Genomic DNA, 17,938 nt, shown 5'->3' on the forward strand with positions numbered 1-17,938 from the left:
GTCAGATGAAACTAAAAAAAGAGCTTTTTGGCAGCAAACACGCTAGATGGGTTTGGTGCACACAAGGATAAAAAGTACCCCATGTGTACAATTTAATATACCATTGGAGCTTTAATGTTGTGGGCCTATTTTTCTGCTGGAGGTCCTGGACTTCTTGTTCAGATACATGGCATCGTGGATTCTATCAAATATCAAAAGATAAAAAATCCAAACCGGGCGGCTTCTGCTAGAAATCTTATAATGGGCCGTGGTTGGATCTTCCATCAGGACAACGATCCAAAACAAACATCAAAAATCAACACAAAAATGTGTTAGGGAGCACAAAATGACGCTTCTGCCATGACCGTCCCAGTTCCCTGACCTGATGAGTGGCTGAACTGAAGAGAAGAAGCACCAACATGGATCTGGGAATCTGAAGGATCTGGAGAGATTCTGTATGAAGGAATGGTCTCTGATCTCGGAATGAACTCATTACTCAACGCTTATTAACTGACCTTGTGGTCTACAAATCTATTTACACTCAAAACCTTGTGCTGAAGTCAGTTAAAGAGATCTGAATGAGGCCGAATGAGGCCATTTGACCCAACAAATAAAAAAAAACTTACATAAGCTTTCAACAAACTGGAATGAAGCACTTCGATGAGGAAAGATGTTTTAATGACAAATACAAGATCAACATTTTCCATCATCAGAACGAATGGGTGGCTGGATAGAAAATACTGATGCACATTCCCATGTGAAGTTAATAGAAATGAATAGAGCTAGTGGTTTACAAACTATTGAAGCTACAGCCAACTTCAAAGCCATTGGTCCTACAGTAAAAGCACCATCTCTGCTGGGAGTTAGTCTGGGTTTAGTTTAATCTGAGCACTCCATTAGTATCAGTTTTCTATTAAAATGTGCATGGCTTATAAACAGCAGGCTGTATTAATTCTTAAGACTGCAGGCTGACAGTCGGTCACAACCAAGACTGCAGCAAAACCAGCCAATCAGAGGTCAGACTGGGAGTGAAGGGATTGGTCCTCTAAAGCGTCTCCCTCTCCACTACTTTCCGTTCTTCACATTAAACATCCTCTCCTGAAACAAACAGAAAAAAAAAAAAAAGGATGTTGCATATGCTGAGGCCCACATCACCTGAATAACACGTAAACATTCATGTTTAATACGGTTCCTCATCAATGGGTTTAAAAATCTCATAATATAACAAGATAACAGACTCCCAACAGTCATAAAAGCATTCACAAACATCACATTTAACAAACATGCATTATTTCTGTATTCTGCAAATGTTGCTACTTTAAATATGACAAACAGAAACACTCCCAGACTCAAATAAAGGAAAACAGTGGAAAAAGCGGATGAAAGTGTGTTTTCTGCACCTTGATCATGGCCTCCAGTTTAATGGCGTCGGCAGCAAACTTGCGGATCCCGTCAGAGAGTTTCTCCACGGCCATTCGGTCCTCGTTGTGGAGCCAGCGGAAACTCTTCTCATCCAAGTGGATCTTCTCCAGATCACAGTCCTTCGCTGAAAACAAGATCAGGCTCGATCAACACGCGCATGCGTGTGTGTGTGTGTGTGTGTGTGTGTGTGTGTGTGTGTGTGTGTTCACTCACCTCCCTGTGGCGTGAGGGAACACCTGACTGCGCTGCGGTGTGGGTGTGTGCTCGCGTATGTGTGTGTGTGCTCACCTCCCTGTGGCATGAGGGGGAACGCCTGACTGCGCTGCACTGCGGTGTGTGTGTGTGTGTGTGTGTGTGTGTGTGTGTGTGTGTGTGTGTGTGTGTGTGTGTGTGTGTGTGTGTGTGTGTGTGTGTGTGTGTGCTCACCTCCCTGTGGCGTGAGGGAACACTTGACTGTGCTGTGGTCTTGGCTCAGTTCACCCAGAAGCCCAGGAGAGATGGTGAGGAGATCACAGCCGGCGAGCGCCTTCACTTCCCCCGTGTTCCTGAAGGAGGCGCCCATCACCACCGTCCCGTAGTTGAACTTCTTATAGTAGTTGTAGATCTTGGTGACACTCAGCACACCTGAGAGAGAACAGAAGCGCGGCTAGTGGAGTGAACAGACACACACGTAGGACGCTACGCAGGAGTTCAGCAGACAGTCTTGAAACTTGGTCACATGCTGGACATGCTAAAGAACACGCTTTATATGAGGAAATATCACAGCATCCATCGCTTTCTCTAATCTCTCCATTTTTGTGCTGTTGGTCCATTCATTTTTTCATTACCCAAACTTCAAACTCATTACAGTCATTTTGCCTACTGTTAAACTCTTGCCTGTGTAGAGATTAGATTGAGCGTTTCAGACTGTTGCCTTGATCTCGAGCAGGCGAACACACTGACGTCCGGATTGAGAGGTTTGAGAGAGGTCGGTCCGTCTGCGAGAGGTCGGTCCGTCTGCGAGAGGTCGGTCCGTCTGCGAGAGGTCGGTCCGTCTGCGAGAGGTCGGTCCGTCTGCGAGAGGTCGGTCCGTCTGCGAGAGGTCCGTCCGTCTGCGAGAGGTCCGTCCGTCTGAGAGAGGTCCGTCCGCGAGAGGCCGGTCCGTCCGCGAGAGGCCGGTCCGTCCGCGAGAGGTCCGTCCGAGAGAGGTCTGTCTGCGAGAGGTCGGTCCGTCTGCGAGAGGTCTGTCTGCGAGAGGTCTGTCTGCGAGAGGTCTGTCTGCGAGAGGTCTGTCTGCGAGAGGTCTGTCTGCGAGAGGTCCGTCCGTCTGCGAGAGGTCCGTCCGTCTGCGAGAGGTCCGTCCGTCTGAGAGAGGTCCGTCCGTCTGAGAGAGGTCGGTCCGTCTGCGAGAGGCCGGTCCGTCTGCGAGAGGCCCGTCCGTCTGCGAGAGGCCCGTCCGTCTGCGAGAGGCCCGTCCGTCTGCGAGAGGCCCGTCCGTCTGCGAGAGGCCCGTCCGTCTGAGAGAGGCCCGTCCGTCTGAGAGAGGTCCGTCCGTCTGAGAGAGGTCTGTCTGCGAGAGGCCGGTCTGTCTGCGAGAGGCCCGTCCGTCCGAGAGAGGTCCGTCCGTCCGCGAGAGGTCCGTCCGTCCGCGAGAGGTCCGTCAGCGAGAGGTCCGAGAGAGGTCCGTCTGCGAGAGGTCCGTCTGCGAGAGGTCCGAGAGAGGTCCGTCTGCGAGAGGTCCGCCTGTCTGAGAGAGGTCCGTCTGCGAAAGGTCCGCCTGTCTGAGAGAGGGTTGTCTGAGAGAGGTCTGTCTGTCTGCGAGAGGTCCGCCTGTCTGAGAGAGGTCTGTCTGCGAGAGGGTTGTCTGAGAGAGGTCCGTCTGTCTGCGAGAGGTCCGCCTGAGAGAGGTCGGTCTGCGAGAGGTCTGCGAGAGGTCCGCCTGTCTGCGAGAGGTCCACCTGTCTGCGAGAGATCCGGCTGTCTGCGAGAGGTCCGCCTGTCTGCGAGAGGTCTGAGAGAGGTCTGTCCGTCTGCGAGAGGTCTGTCCGTCTGCGAGAGGTCCGTCCGTCTGCGAGAGGTCCGTCTGCGAGAGGTCCGCCTGTCTGAGAGAGGTCCGTCAGCGAAAGGTCCGCCTGTCTGCGAGAGGGTTGTCTGAGAGATGTCTGAGAGAGGTCCGTCTGCGAGAGGGTTGTCTGAGAGAGGTCCGTCTGAGAGAGGTCGGTCTGCGAGAGGTCGGTCCGTCTGCGAGAGGTCTGCGAGAGGTCCGCCCGTCTGCGAGAGGTCCGCCCGTCTGCGAGAGGTCCGCCCGTCTGCGAGAGGTCCGCCCGTCTGCGAGAGGTCCGCCCGTCTGCGAGAGGTCCGCCCGTCTGCGAGAGGTCCGTCCGTCTGAGAGGCCCGTCCGTCCGAGAGAGGCCCGTCCGTCCGCGAGAGGTCCGCCTGTCTGCGAGAGGTCTGTCTACGAGAGGTCCGCCTGTCTGCGAGCGAGAGGTCTGAGAGAGGTCTGTCTGCGAGTGGTCCGCCTGTCTGCGAGAGGTCCACCTGTCTGCGAGAGGTCCGCCTGTCTGCGAGCGAGAGGTCTGAGAGAGGTCTGTCTGCGAGTGGTCCGCCTGTCTGCGAGAGGTCCGCCTGTCTGCGAGAGGTCCGCCTGTCTGCGAGAGGTCCGCCTGTCTGCGAGAGGTCCGCCTGTCTGCGAGAGGTCCGCCTGTCTGCGAGCGAGAGGTCTGCGAGAGGTCCGCCTGTCTGCGAGAGGTCCGCCTGTCTGCGAGAGGTCCGCCTGTCTGCGAGAGGTCCGCCTGTCTGCGAGAGGTCCGCCTGTCTGCGAGCGAGAGGTCTGAGAGAGGTCTGTCTGCGAGTGGTCCGCCTGTCTGCGAGAGGTCCACCTGTCTGCGAGAGGTCCGCCTGTCTGCGAGCGAGAGGTCTGCGAGAGGTCCGCCTGTCTGCGAGAGGTCCGCCTGTCTGCGAGAGGTCCGCCTGTCTGCGAGAGGTCCGCCTGTCTGCGAGCGAGAGGTCTGAGAGAGGTCTGTCTGCGAGTGGTCCGCCTGTCTGCGAGAGGTCCGCCTGTCTGCGAGCGAGAGGTCTGAGAGAGGTCCGCCTGTCTGCGAGTGGTCCGCCTGTCTGCGAGAGGTCCGCCTGTCTGCGAGCGAGAGGTCTGAGAGAGGTCCGCCTGTCTGCGAGAGGTCCACCTGTCTGCGAGAGGTCCGCCTGTCTGCGAGAGGTCCGAGAGAGGTCTGTCTGCGAGAGGTCTGTATACGAGGTTTGCGAGAGGTCTGCCTGTCTGCGAGAGGTCCGTCTACGAGAGGTTTGCGAGAGGTCCGCCTGTCTGCGAGCGAGAGGTCTGAGAGAGGTCTGTCTGCGAGAGGTCCGCCTGTCTGCGAGAGGTCCGCCTGTCTGCGAGAGGTCCGCCTGTCTGCGAGAGGTCCGCCTGTCTGCGAGAGGTCCGCCTGTCTGCGAGAGGTCCGCCTGTCTGCGAGAGGTCCGCCTGTCTGCGAGAGGTCTGCGAGAGGTCCGTCTGCAAGCGAGAGGTCTGAGAGAGGTCTGTCTGCGAGAGGTCCGCCTGTCTGCGAGAGGTCCGTCTACGAGAGGTTTGCGAGTGGTCCGCCTGTCTGCGAGAGGTCTGAGAGAGGTCTGTCTACGAGAGGTTTACGAGAGGTTTGCGAGAGGTCCGCCTGTTTGCGAGAGGTCCGCCTGTCTGCGAGAGGTCTACGAGAGGTTTGCGAGAGGTCCGCCTGTCTGCGAGAGGTCTGAGAGAGGTCTGTCTACGAGAGGTCTACGAGAGGTTTGCGAGAGGTCCGCCTGTTTGCGAGAGGTCCGCCTGTCTGCGAGAGGTCTACGAGAGGTTTGCGAGAGGTCCGCCTGTCTGCGAGAGGTCTGAGAGAGGTCTGTCTACGAGAGGTCTACGAGAGGTTTGCGAGAGGTCCGCCTGTTTGCGAGAGGTCCGCCTGTCTGCGAGAGGTCTACGAGAGGTTTGCGAGAGGTCCGCCTGTCTGCGAGAGGTCCGAGAGAGGTCTGTCTACGAGAGGTCTACGAGAGGTTTGCGAGAGGTCCGCCTGTCTGCGAGAGGTCTACGAGAGGTTTGCGAGAGGTCCGCCTGTCTGCGAGAGGTCCGAGAGAGGTCTGTCTACGAGAGGTCTACGAGAGGTCCGCCTGTCTGCGAGAGGTCCACCTGTCTGCGAGAGGTCCGCCTGTCTGCGAGCGAGAGGTCTGAGAGAGGTCTGTCTGCGAGTGGTCCGCCTGTCTGCGAGAGGTCCGCCTGTCTGCGAGAGGTCCGCCTGTCTGCGAGAGGTCCGCCTGTCTGCGAGCGAGAGGTCTGCGAGAGGTCCGCCTGTCTGCGAGAGGTCCGCCTGTCTGCGAGAGGTCCGCCTGTCTGCGAGAGGTCCGCCTGTCTGCGAGAGGTCCGCCTGTCTGCGAGAGGTCCGCCTGTCTGCGAGCGAGAGGTCTGAGAGAGGTCTGTCTGCGAGTGGTCCGCCTGTCTGCGAGAGGTCCACCTGTCTGCGAGAGGTCCGCCTGTCTGCGAGCGAGAGGTCTGCGAGAGGTCCGCCTGTCTGCGAGAGGTCCGCCTGTCTGCGAGAGGTCCGCCTGTCTGCGAGCGAGAGGTCTGAGAGAGGTCTGTCTGCGAGTGGTCCGCCTGTCTGCGAGAGGTCCGCCTGTCTGCGAGCGAGAGGTCTGAGAGAGGTCCGCCTGTCTGCGAGTGGTCCGCCTGTCTGCGAGAGGTCCGCCTGTCTGCGAGCGAGAGGTCTGAGAGAGGTCCGCCTGTCTGCGAGAGGTCCACCTGTCTGCGAGAGGTCCGCCTGTCTGCGAGAGGTCCGAGAGAGGTCTGTCTGCGAGTGGTCCGCCTGTCTGCGAGAGGTCTGTATACGAGGTTTGCGAGAGGTCTGCCTGTCTGCGAGAGGTCCGTCTACGAGAGGTTTGCGAGAGGTCCGCCTGTCTGCGAGCGAGAGGTCTGAGAGAGGTCTGTCTGCGAGAGGTCCGCCTGTCTGCGAGAGGTCCGCCTGTCTGCGAGAGGTCCGCCTGTCTGCGAGAGGTCTGCGAGAGGTCCGTCTGCAAGCGAGAGGTCTGAGAGAGGTCTGTCTGCGAGAGGTCCGCCTGTCTGCGAGAGGTCCGTCTACGAGAGGTTTGCGAGTGGTCCGCCTGTCTGCGAGAGGTCTGAGAGAGGTCTGTCTACGAGAGGTTTACGAGAGGTTTGCGAGAGGTCCGCCTGTTTGCGAGAGGTCCGCCTGTCTGCGAGAGGTCTACGAGAGGTTTGCGAGAGGTCCGCCTGTCTGCGAGAGGTCTGAGAGAGGTCTGTCTACGAGAGGTCTACGAGAGGTTTGCGAGAGGTCCGCCTGTTTGCGAGAGGTCCGCCTGTCTGCGAGAGGTCTACGAGAGGTTTGCGAGAGGTCCGCCTGTCTGCGAGAGGTCTGAGAGAGGTCTGTCTACGAGAGGTCTACGAGAGGTTTGCGAGAGGTCCGCCTGTTTGCGAGAGGTCCGCCTGTCTGCGAGAGGTCTACGAGAGGTTTGCGAGAGGTCCGCCTGTCTGCGAGAGGTCCGAGAGAGGTCTGTCTACGAGAGGTCTACGAGAGGTTTGCGAGAGGTCCGCCTGTCTGCGAGAGGTCTACGAGAGGTTTGCGAGAGGTCCGCCTGTCTGCGAGAGGTCCGAGAGAGGTCTGTCTACGAGAGGTCTACGAGAGGTCCGCCTGTCTGCGAGCGAGAGGTCCGCCTGTCTGCGAGCGAGAGGTCTGAGAGAGGTCTGTCTGCGAGTGGTCCGCCTGTCTGCGAGAGGTCCACCTGTCTGCGAGAGGTCCGCCTGTCTGCGAGCGAGAGGTCTGAGAGAGGTCTGTCTGCGAGTGGTCCGCCTGTCTGCGAGAGGTCCGCCTGTCTGCGAGAGGTCCGCCTGTCTGCGAGAGGTCCGCCTGTCTGCGAGCGAGAGGTCTGCGAGAGGTCCGCCTGTCTGCGAGAGGTCCGCCTGTCTGCGAGAGGTCCGCCTGTCTGCGAGAGGTCCGCCTGTCTGCGAGCGAGAGGTCTGAGAGAGGCCTGTCTGCGAGAGGTCCACCTGTCTGCGAGAGGTCCGCCTGTCTGCGAGAGGTCCGCCTGTCTGCGAGAGGTCTGCGAGAGGTCCGTCTGCAAGCGAGAGGTCTGAGAGAGGTCTGTCTGCGAGAGGTCCGCCTGTCTGCGAGAGGTCCGTCTACGAGAGGTTTGCGAGTGGTCCGCCTGTCTGCGAGAGGTCTGAGAGAGGTCTGTCTACGAGAGGTTTACGAGAGGTTTGCGAGAGGTCCGCCTGTTTGCGAGAGGTCCGCCTGTCTGCGAGAGGTCCGCCTGTCTGCGAGAGGTCCGAGAGAGGTCTGTCTACGAGAGGTCTACGAGAGGTTTGCGAGAGGTCCGCCTGTCTGCGAGAGGTCTACGAGAGGTTTGCGAGAGGTCCGCCTGTCTGCGAGAGGTCCGAGAGAGGTCTGTCTACGAGAGGTCTACGAGAGGTTTGCGAGAGGTCCGCCTGTTTGCGAGAGGTCCGCCTGTCTGCGAGCGAGAGGTCCGCCTGTCTGCGAGCGAGAGGTCCGCCTGTCTGCGAGCGAGAGGTCCGCCTGTCTGCGAGCGAGAGGTCCGCCTGTCTGCGAGCGAGAGGTCCGCCTGTCTGCGAGCGAGAGGTCCGCCTGTCTGCGAGCGAGAGGTCCGCCTGTCTGCGAGCGAGAGGTCCGCCTGTCTGCGAGCGAGAGGTCCGCCTGTCTGCGAGCGAGAGGTCCGCCTGTCTGCGAGCGAGAGGTCCGCCTGTCTGCGAGCGAGAGGTCCGCCTGTCTGCGAGCGAGAGGTCCGCCTGTCTGCGAGCGAGAGGTCCGCCTGTCTGCGAGCGAGAGGTCCGCCTGTCTGCGAGCGAGAGGTCCGCCTGTCTGCGAGCGAGAGGTCCGCCTGTCTGCGAGCGAGAGGTCCGCCTGTCTGCGAGCGAGAGGTCCGCCTGTCTGCGAGCGAGAGGTCCGCCTGTCTGCGAGCGAGAGGTCCGCCTGTCTGCGAGCGAGAGGTCCGCCTGTCTGCGAGCGAGAGGTCCGCCTGTCTGCGAGCGAGAGGTCCGCCTGTCTGCGAGCGAGAGGTCCGCCTGTCTGCGAGCGAGAGGTCCGCCTGTCTGCGAGCGAGAGGTCCGCCTGTCTGCGAGCGAGAGGTCCGCCTGTCTGCGAGCGAGAGGTCCGCCTGTCTGCGAGCGAGAGGTCCGCCTGTCTGCGAGCGAGAGGTCCGCCTGTCTGCGAGCGAGAGGTCCGCCTGTCTGCGAGCGAGAGGTCCGAGGACGCACGTTTCAATCAGATTATGCCGGTTTGTGCTCTTTGCCCTGATATTTAGACATCAACAACACGAGATGCTGAATGTTTCTCTCTGAACTATTATCCAAGAACATACCTGGGTCTTCATGGGGCTCGTAGTTTTTTTGGTCTGTGTTTTCCTTGTACCAGTCCAGGATTCGCCCCACGAACGGGGAGATGAGAGTGACGCGAGCCTCGGCACACGCCACTGCCTGGGCGAAGGAAAACAGCAGAGTCATGTTGCAATGGATCCCGTGTTTCTCCTCCAACTCCCTGACAAACAGTCAAACACACAGACGTCAGCGGACTCGCTCTCACCCCATTTCTTAATAATACAGGTGCATTTGATGAATTAGCTTTCACACCATGTGTGCAGTCATCAAGACAACACACCGGATCAACCGTGTGTACCACCATCATCTTATAAGCTGTAGTGAACACACTCACCGTCCGGCCTGAATGCCCTCCCACGTGGAGGAGAGTTTGATGAGAATGCGCTCTTTAGCAACTCCTGCCTCCTCGTAGAGAGAGATGAGCCTTCGGGCACGGGACACCATCGCCTCTTTATCAAAGGACAGCCTGGAAATCAAACATCACCTGCCATTAAGAAGCATCTTGTGACAAAAACACACTATTAATTTTGTGCATTATAACATCAATAATGCGTCCAGTGGGTACCAGATGCTATCGTAAAAACCATGAAATGGATGTTGGTGCAGTAACACTAGTGTGTGCATGTGAGGGCGCTAATGCAGATAATGTGGCGGCGCTAGTGTGTGCATGTGAGGGTGCTAATGCAGATCATGTGGCGGCGCTAGTGCAGATCATGTGGCGGCGCTAGTGTGTGCAGATCATGTGGCGGGCTAGTGCATGCATGTGACGGCGTTAGTGCAGATCGTGTGACGGCGTTAGTGCAGATCGTGTGACGGCGCTAGTGCATGCATGTGAAGGCGCTAATGCAGATCGTGTGGTGGCGCTAGTGCAGATCATGTGGCGGCGCTAGTGCAGATCGTGTGGCGGCGCTAGTGCAGATCGTGTGGCGGCGCTAGTGCAGATCGTGTGGCGGCGCTAGTGCAGATCGTGTGGCGGCGCTAGTGCAGATCGTGTGGCGGCGCTAGTGCAGATCGTGTGGCGGCGCTAGTGCAGATGGTGTGACGTCCGACTCTTACCTGGCATCGACTTCAGTGGAGACCCGGCCTGGAACCTTCTTCAGGATTTCCAGACCAAAGCTTACAAACAGCTTGTCCATGGCATTGGTCACCTGCTCTTCCTCACTCCTGAAATTGTATAATGTATATTATATCTGTAAGAAACTATATAACAAGCACCCTTTCAACAGGGACGAAGCGAGCGCAGTGAATTCTGCCCACAGTCAAAGGAAAGGACAGGCATGTTCTCACCCGCCGTTAGCCATGGCGTGTTTCATGGCCTGGTCCACCAGGTGCTGGTAGCTGGGCATCTTAGCGGCGGCCAGAATGAGTGACGGGTTAGTCGTGGCATCCTGAGGCTTGTACTCCTCGATCGCTGCGAGGGGAAACATGACAGATTAAAGCAACAGTGGACCTGATCTCCTGTGCTCACATTAACAGCAGATGATAAACAGCAGATGATATATTGACCAGACATTATTAGAAGCTGATATCTCTGTCTCTTAGGTCAATTAAAAGGAGTGCGATCACGGCTGGCGCAACAAAAGATTTCTGGTTCAAAACATTTACTGTTACATACAGCTTGACATCTTTTGACTAGTAACTGATATTGACTCATTGTTTAACATCTTTGCCAACAAAGATGATTCTGGAGAACTGTCAACTAAAATCTAGTTGTTCGGGTTTATGAAGCTTTGCCTGAACATAATCTGAGCCAATGAATAGGAGATGAGTAATAAAACACACACACAGACAATGGGTGAATTCACACCGCAATCCTTTAGCGCATAAATCACCTCGTGAGTTTTACTATGTGAGATTTAACATGCACTAGCCGAGACAAACAGAGTGAGTGAGTGAGTGAGTGAGTGAGTGTCTGAGTGAGTGAGTGAGTGAGTGAGTGTCTGAGTGAGTGAGTGAGTGTCTGAGTGTCTGAGTGAGTGAGTGAGTGAGTGAGTGAGTGAGTGTCTGAGTGAGTGAGTGAGTGTCTGAGTGTCTGAGTGAGTGAGTGAGTGTCTGAGTGAGTGAGTGAGTGAGTGAGTGAGTGTCTGAGTGAGTGAGTGAGTGTCTGAGTGTCTGAGTGAGCGAGTGTCTGAGTGAGTGAGTGAGTGAGTGTCTGAGTGAGTGAGTGAGTGAGTGAGTGTCTGAGTGAGTGAGTGAGAGAGAGAGAGAGTGTGAGTGAGTGAGAGAGTGTGAGTGAGTGAGTGAGTGTCTGAGTGAGTGAGTGTCTGAGTGAGAGTGTGAGTGAGAGAGAGTGTGAGTGAGTGAGTGAGAGTGTGAGTGAGTGAGAGTGAGAGAGTGAGTGAGTGAGTGAGTGAGAGAGTGAGTGAGTGAGTGTCTGAGTGAGTGAGTGAGTGAGTGAGTGAGTGTCTGAGTGAGTGAGTGAGTGTCTGAGTGTCTGAGTGAGTGAGTGAGTGAGTGAGTGTCTGAGTGAGTGAGTGAGTGAGTGAGTGTCTGAGTGAGTGAGTGAGTGTCTGAGTGTCTGAGTGAGTGAGTGTCTGAGTGAGTGAGTGAGTGAGTGTCTGAGTGAGTGAGTGAGTGAGTGTCTGAGTGAGTGAGTGAGAGAGAGAGTGTGAGTGAGTGAGAGAGTGAGTGTCTGAGTGAGTGAGTGAGTGAGTGAGTGTGAGTGAGTGAGAGAGTGTGAGTGAGTGAGTGAGTGTCTGAGTGAGTGTCTGAGTGAGAGTGTGAGTGAGAGAGAGTGTGAGTGAGTGAGTGAGAGTGTGAGTGAGTGAGAGTGAGAGAGTGAGTGAGTGAGTGAGTGAGAGAGTGAGTGAGTGAGTGTCTGAGTGAGTGAGTGAGTGAGTGTCTGAGTGAGTGAGTGAGTGTCTGAGTGTCTGAGTGAGTGAGTGAGTGTCTGAGTGTCTGAGTGAGTGAGTGAGTGTCTGAGTGAGTGAGTGAGTGTCTGAGTGTCTGAGTGAGTGAGTGTCTGAGTGAGTGAGTGAGTGAGTGTCTGAGTGAGTGAGTGAGTGAGTGTCTGAGTGAGTGAGTGAGAGAGAGAGTGTGAGTGAGTGAGAGAGTGTGAGTGAGTGAGTGAGTGTCTGAGTGAGTGTCTGAGTGAGAGTGTGAGTGAGAGAGTGAGTGAGTGAGTGAGTGAGAGTGAGTGAGTGAGAGTGAGTGAGAGTGAGAGTGAGAGTGAGTGTGAGAGTGTGAGAGAGAGTGAGAGTCTGAGTGAGTGGGTGAGTGAGTGAGTGAGAGTGAGAGAGAGAGTGTGAGTGAGAGAGAGAGAGTGTGAGTGAGAGAGTGAGAGAGAGAGAGAGAGAGTGTGTGAGAGTGTGTGAGTGAGAGTGAGAGAGAGAGAGAGAGAGAGTGTGTGAGAGTGTGTGAGTGAGAGAGAGTGTGTGAGAGTGTGTGAGTGAGAGAGAGAGAGTGAGAGTGTGAGTGAGAGAGAGAGAGTGAGAGAGTGTGAGTGAGAGAGTGTGAGTGAGAGAGTGTGAGTGAGAGAGAGAGAGTGAGAGAGTGTGAGTGAGAGAGAGAGAGTGAGAGAGTGTGAGTGAGAGAGTGTGAGTGAGAGAGTGTGAGTGAGAGAGTGTGAGTGAGAGAGTGTGAGTGAGAGAGTGTGAGTGAGAGAGTGAGTGTCTGAGTGAGTGAGTGAGTGAGTGTCTGAGTGAGTGAGTGAGTGAGTGTCTGAGTGAGTGAGTGAGTGTCTGAGTGAGTGAGTGAGTGTCTGAGTGAGTGAGTGAGTGTCTGAGTGAGTGAGTGAGTGAGTGTCTGAGTGAGTGAGTGAGTGAGTGAGTGAGTGTCTGAGTGAGTGTCTGAGTGAGTGTCTGAGTGAGTGTCTGAGTGAGTGTCTGAGTGAGTGAGTGAGAGAGTGTGAGTGAGTGAGAGAGTGTGAGTGAGCGAGTGAGTGTGAGTGAGCGAGTGTGAGTGAGCGAGTGAGTGTGAGTGAGCGAGTGAGTGTGAGTGAGCGAGTGAGTGTGAGTGAGCGAGTGAGTGTCTGAGTGAGAGTGACAGAGAGTGTGAGTGAGTGAGAGTGAGCGAGTGAGTGTGAGTGAGCGAGTGAGTGTGAGTGAGCGAGTGAGTGTCTGAGTGAGAGTGACAGAGAGTGTGAGTGAGTGAGTGAGTGAGAGTGTGAGTGAGTGAGAGAGAGTGTGAGTGAGTGAGTGAGTGAGAGTGTGAGTGAGTGAGTGAGTGTCTGAGTGAGTGTCTGAGTGAGTGTCTGAGTGAGTGTCTGAGTGAGTGTCTGAGTGAGTGAGTGAGAGAGTGTGAGTGAGTGAGAGAGTGTGAGTGAGCGAGTGAGTGTGAGTGAGCGAGTGTGAGTGAGCGAGTGAGTGTGAGTGAGCGAGTGAGTGTGAGTGAGCGAGTGAGTGTGAGTGAGCGAGTGAGTGTCTGAGTGAGAGTGACAGAGAGTGTGAGTGAGTGAGAGTGAGCGAGTGAGTGTGAGTGAGCGAGTGAGTGTGAGTGAGCGAGTGAGTGTCTGAGTGAGAGTGACAGAGAGTGTGAGTGAGTGAGTGAGTGAGAGTGTGTGAGTGAGAGTGTGAGTGACACACACACACTCACTCACCTCACTCACTCACACTCTCACCTCACTCACCCTCTCTCTCTCTTCGGAGCCAGGCGAAAGTGTAAACAAGACTTCACCGTCTCCAAATTAAGCGCTGTCTTGCTCTCTCTCCCTCGCACATATTAATCAAAATAAAACGACACGGTGGTAAAAGGTCGGAAGACAAAAGTTTCATGTGGAGCATTCGGAGAATTTTTTTTTTCCTGAATTACCGCTGGGTGTGAATTGTGCTAAATAAGTTGCCTTATCTTCTCTGAAAAGCGTTCCGGACATTAAGCTGACATAAAACACCACTTTAATTAAACAAAAAAAACTATCCAGTGATGAAATGTTTTCTGTGTTGACACAAATCTTGGATGTCCATGTCCTTCTGCTGGGATAATCACACAACGCACATGACCCGTCCAATTCGCGAACTAATGACTCCTTTGAACCGATTAATTTTAATGAATGGTTAAAACAACTGATCTTTCCAGCAGTGAACTCAGGAGACGTCTGAATCGGTGTGTAACTAATCAGTAACACTTTACAATAAGGTTCTATTTATTACATGAATTACATAAAATGTACAGTTTGCTTACTCAAGCTTAAGCTTTAAAATAAATAAAACCACTTGTTTTTTTGAAAAGCATATGACTACATTTTTCCAAACAGTGTTATCAAGAATCGATAAGAGAATCGTTAAAGAATCGGATCGATAAGCAGAATCGTCAGTGGCATTATTATTGATAAAATCTTATCAATTCCCATCCCTATGTGAAGACAGTAAAATTATAAATCAAACATTAAAGAACGTACATGTTTTTTTAATAGTTTTTTTGAGAGTTAAAAGATTAAAACATTTTGTTAACATGAGGTCTTGTGTCACTGTCAGTCTTTTTACATCAGTGCAGAACTAGGGTATGCAGATTAAGACCACTATTCATCATCAGCGTGCACTGATTAATCCCATGGCATGTAGCAAAAAAAAAAAAAAAAAAAAAAAAAAAAGGTGCAACCAACTGAGAAAGTTAGTCTGGAGCCCTGAAAAAGTTTACCCTATTCACCTGTGGTGTCTCGCCTTAGCACAGTCATTTGTGTGTCTGGCTGTGTGTATTCATAGTTTTCAGGATCAACTGCCTGATCATCATGACAATGCAGAAAGACACAAAGGGGAGTTTAATCCAAGGCGGATTGTGTAAAAACAAACACTGAAATCACTGATCGGCAGTGTAGAGTTTCACAAGACAGTCTTAGGCAACAGAATCTGATGCAAGTTACAGCCACCCGACTCATCCGACACTGAACACTGTGGACTTCATCCCTCGCTCTGTGTCCTGGACCGTTACAGCGCCGTCTGTCAGACTGGACTCGACTGGACACAATGGCCAACCAGAGGTGTTGAAGAACCAGTTCAACAGCGCACAAAATGCTAGAGGGAAATGCTGGTTTAGTCAGTTTTTAAATTCAAGTCTGTACTTTTGACAACACTGGACTGGACTAGACTGGGGCCATAAACATAGCCATTATGTTAAGACCGTGTCTTAAGAACTAGTATGAGCAACTAGTTAGGGGTAATCAGTCTTACTCTTCAGTACTGTACTGTCAGAGAGCAACTCACAAAGTCTGAGAAAGTCAAGTCTGCCTGTCAACAGTGTTTACATATGTGAAAAACGTCCAAATAAAACATCTGTACAACAAACAGTATGTGTGAGTGAAAATAAGGCTTTACATCAGTATTCGTGGGGTTTTGTGTCATTAAAAAGTTAATTTGTTTATTATAAGATTAAATAATTTCCTGTTTTAACCACTTTAACCGATCATTCCTGTGTTTTAATGTTTTTTTTTTTTTTGCGGAAATACAACCCTTCCTTCTAGCAAAAATATAAAGTCAGCCAAACCAATAAATATGAATTAAGCCACTCACGCTTACACGTAAAATGATTAACATTAATAAAGCTTGGGTAATTCTTCGGGTGACTAGCGCTCATTACTAAGCTCTGCCTCTCGGCCAATCAGGTTGGCCGTCTCCGACTGCTTAATATTCATAATATGAGGCGTGTCCGCCAGCACTTCCGGGTCTCCGACACCACACCAGTATTTTTCCGACCCAGTCGGTTTAGTTTACATTAAACCAATTACCGGGATGAATCACGTTTTACACAGATCTGACTAACTGGTTCCCAATTACTCATGCATATATTATTATCAATAAGTTCCGCTAACTAAATACAGTAGTCTGGAAAAACTGTAGCAAAATTGCGAAAGCGCCAGTTCCTCAATGCAGATTAACTTATAGCAATCATTAACCAAAGAACGACCGAACTTTTTTCTTGGCAGGAAAGTGAAGAGAACGACATTGTAGTTTTCTGTGAACAGACAGCATGATCGTGGATTAGAGTGTTGATTAGTTCTGTCTGTCAACAGGTTCGAGGATTAATGAAGTAACGCACGAGCAGAAGTAAACTCACTCCAGATTAATTAACGCAAGGCACTTACCGTTAAAGTCTCCGGTGTCTGCGACGACCACCGTGTATTTCTTGATCTGCTCGAGCGCAGACTCCATCTTTCTCCGTTTATCCGGTGACACAGACATGATGATCGAGAAACACCACCGAGAGCTTTTATACCGGCGCCGAACACACACACTCACACAGACTCCGCTGCTGGCGACAGCGCATGCGCAGGAGAGCAGGGGCACGAGCCTGCAGGGGGGCGGGGCCACGGCACATGACGCCATTACGTAAGAACCAACGATCGAAGGATTGAGTCACACTCCTCATATCAAACATGTATTTTGCAAGATCACAGTGACACACATCAGGGTATTTTGAGTTAAATAAGTGATCCTTAAATTGATATATAAATGCACTCATTAATACTGTTTTATTTGATTGTTCAAATACTCTCAGAAACACTCTCAAGTAAATTCCCTTCAAATTTATACATATGTATACAATTATCAACACTATCTGTACATTTGTGCTTATGTAGGCTACTATAATTTATAATTATATTCTAATACATTCATTTTATTTTTGAGAACTGTGTGATTCTATCTCTGTTTTTCATTTCATAACCAGCATTCCTTGCTGTTTTGGGGGGATTTGATTAATAAAATGACTTGAAGTGAAGCCGATCTCTACGAAGAGCACTGAGGACTCTTACGGTCTAAACCCAGTTCTTCATTACGAGTAGAAGCTCGTTCTGGCAGCAGAGATGTGGACTGAGAGGCTGCTGACGGGATCAGGACTGGCGACCCGTTCGTTGGGTTCAGTCACAGGGAATGTTCTGGAAAGGTTCTCTCAAAGTTACATTCAAACGTTCTTCCAGTAACGTTTATAGAACATTCGTTCAAAGTTATCTGGGCCCGTATTCTTAAAGCTTCCAAGAATCCTCTCAGAAAACTCCTAATTTAGCTTAAAAACGAGCGATTCGGGACCGATCTGAGAGCAACTCTGAGCAAGGAAAAGACAAAACCTTTCATCTTAGTGAGGAGGCGGGGCTGACCCCGTTGCTATGTGTGACACAATCTTTTGAAGACTGTGATTGGTTGGTTGTCCAAGAAGGAAAAAAATGAGTGATTTTAAGTATAGGGTCTATTCTAAGCCTTCACTTGTGTAATTACATGTGTAATGTTTCCTATTTTACTTATGTATATAAATTCTTTTTTTATTTACCATGCTGTTAATTTCCTATAAGGTATTTGATTGGCTTACTCTTTCCAAGTACACTGATTGCTGGCATGCCTATTTAAGTGATGGTTTGAATGTTGGTTTTAATGAAGCAAACATGGAATCAAAAACAAGAAGGACGAGAAAGCCCGACTGGACAGAGGAACAGTGTTTACTGTTAGCCCAGTTAGGGGATGAACACAAGGCCACCCGTCAAGGAAGATTCGGGCCGGGTGTCACAGCACAAGAAGCAGACGTGGGAGCTGATAGCGCACATTATTAACGGTTCATTCCCCTGCTTGTGCGCACCAGGGAAGCCTGCGATATTCATGAATGCAGTTGTTTGAGCCTGCAAGGTGGGAATGTCCAGTGGAAACTAAAACACTGTGAGGTCGAAACAGACACACAACCCTAACCCTAACCCTAACCCTGAGGTCGAAACAGACACACAACCCTAACCCTAACCCTAACCCGGAACCGTATATCAAAACAACTCTCCCTTAAAGGGGAAATGAAGCAGTCAATCAAGTTTACATGATTTACAAGATGGATTTCCACTTTAATCAACAATTATATAAGAAACATGACAAATGTAAACATATAAAAGAAAAAAAAGAAAAACCGTTATATCTTTTGCTGCCAGGGCGCTGCCATTGTGTGCAGTATTCTAACGTGTGACGTCACGGGGTTGGTTGGCTTTAATAAACCTGGCTGAATGTATTAATATCACAACGTCAAACTGTCTACACCACGGAGTTTTGACCGCGAACAACTAACGTTAGGTACAGTCATTATTAGCTAACAGCTGTAAGCATGAACTAGCTAACACTAACTTAGTGTTTAGCTAACTTTAGTGGAGTTTATTAGTACCAGACAAAAAGACGACGTCTAACGTTAACGTTAACAAACTGCACATGGAAACATTGTTCGCGATGTCTGCCATCATATTCATGTCTCTTGTCAGCACCATGTAAGTTAGCATGTATTAATATATGC

At 51.9% G+C, this 17,938-nt stretch overlaps 1 protein-coding gene across 1 annotated transcript; it reads right to left on the bottom strand.

The window, feature by feature from the left end:
* Window positions 1–635: 635 nt before the first annotated feature.
* Window positions 636–15,956, bottom strand: taldo1 (transaldolase 1). The gene is made up of 8 exons (XM_084123497.1): window positions 15,768–15,956; window positions 10,040–10,163; window positions 9,809–9,916; window positions 9,087–9,218; window positions 8,737–8,912; window positions 1,828–2,025; window positions 1,380–1,525; window positions 636–1,077 (listed from the first exon to the last, which is right to left on the bottom strand). Exons 1-8 carry the CDS (start codon window positions 15,862–15,864, stop codon window positions 1,045–1,047), a joined length of 1,014 nt encoding a protein of 337 aa, XP_083979623.1. The 5' UTR covers window positions 15,865–15,956; the 3' UTR covers window positions 636–1,044.
* Window positions 15,957–17,938: the final 1,982 nt, after the last annotated feature.

The sequence above is a fragment of the Abramis brama genome (assembly GCF_963993115.1).
Source record: "Abramis brama genome assembly, chromosome: 9".
In the NCBI taxonomy this organism is placed as follows: Eukaryota; Metazoa; Chordata; class Actinopteri; order Cypriniformes; family Leuciscidae; genus Abramis; species Abramis brama.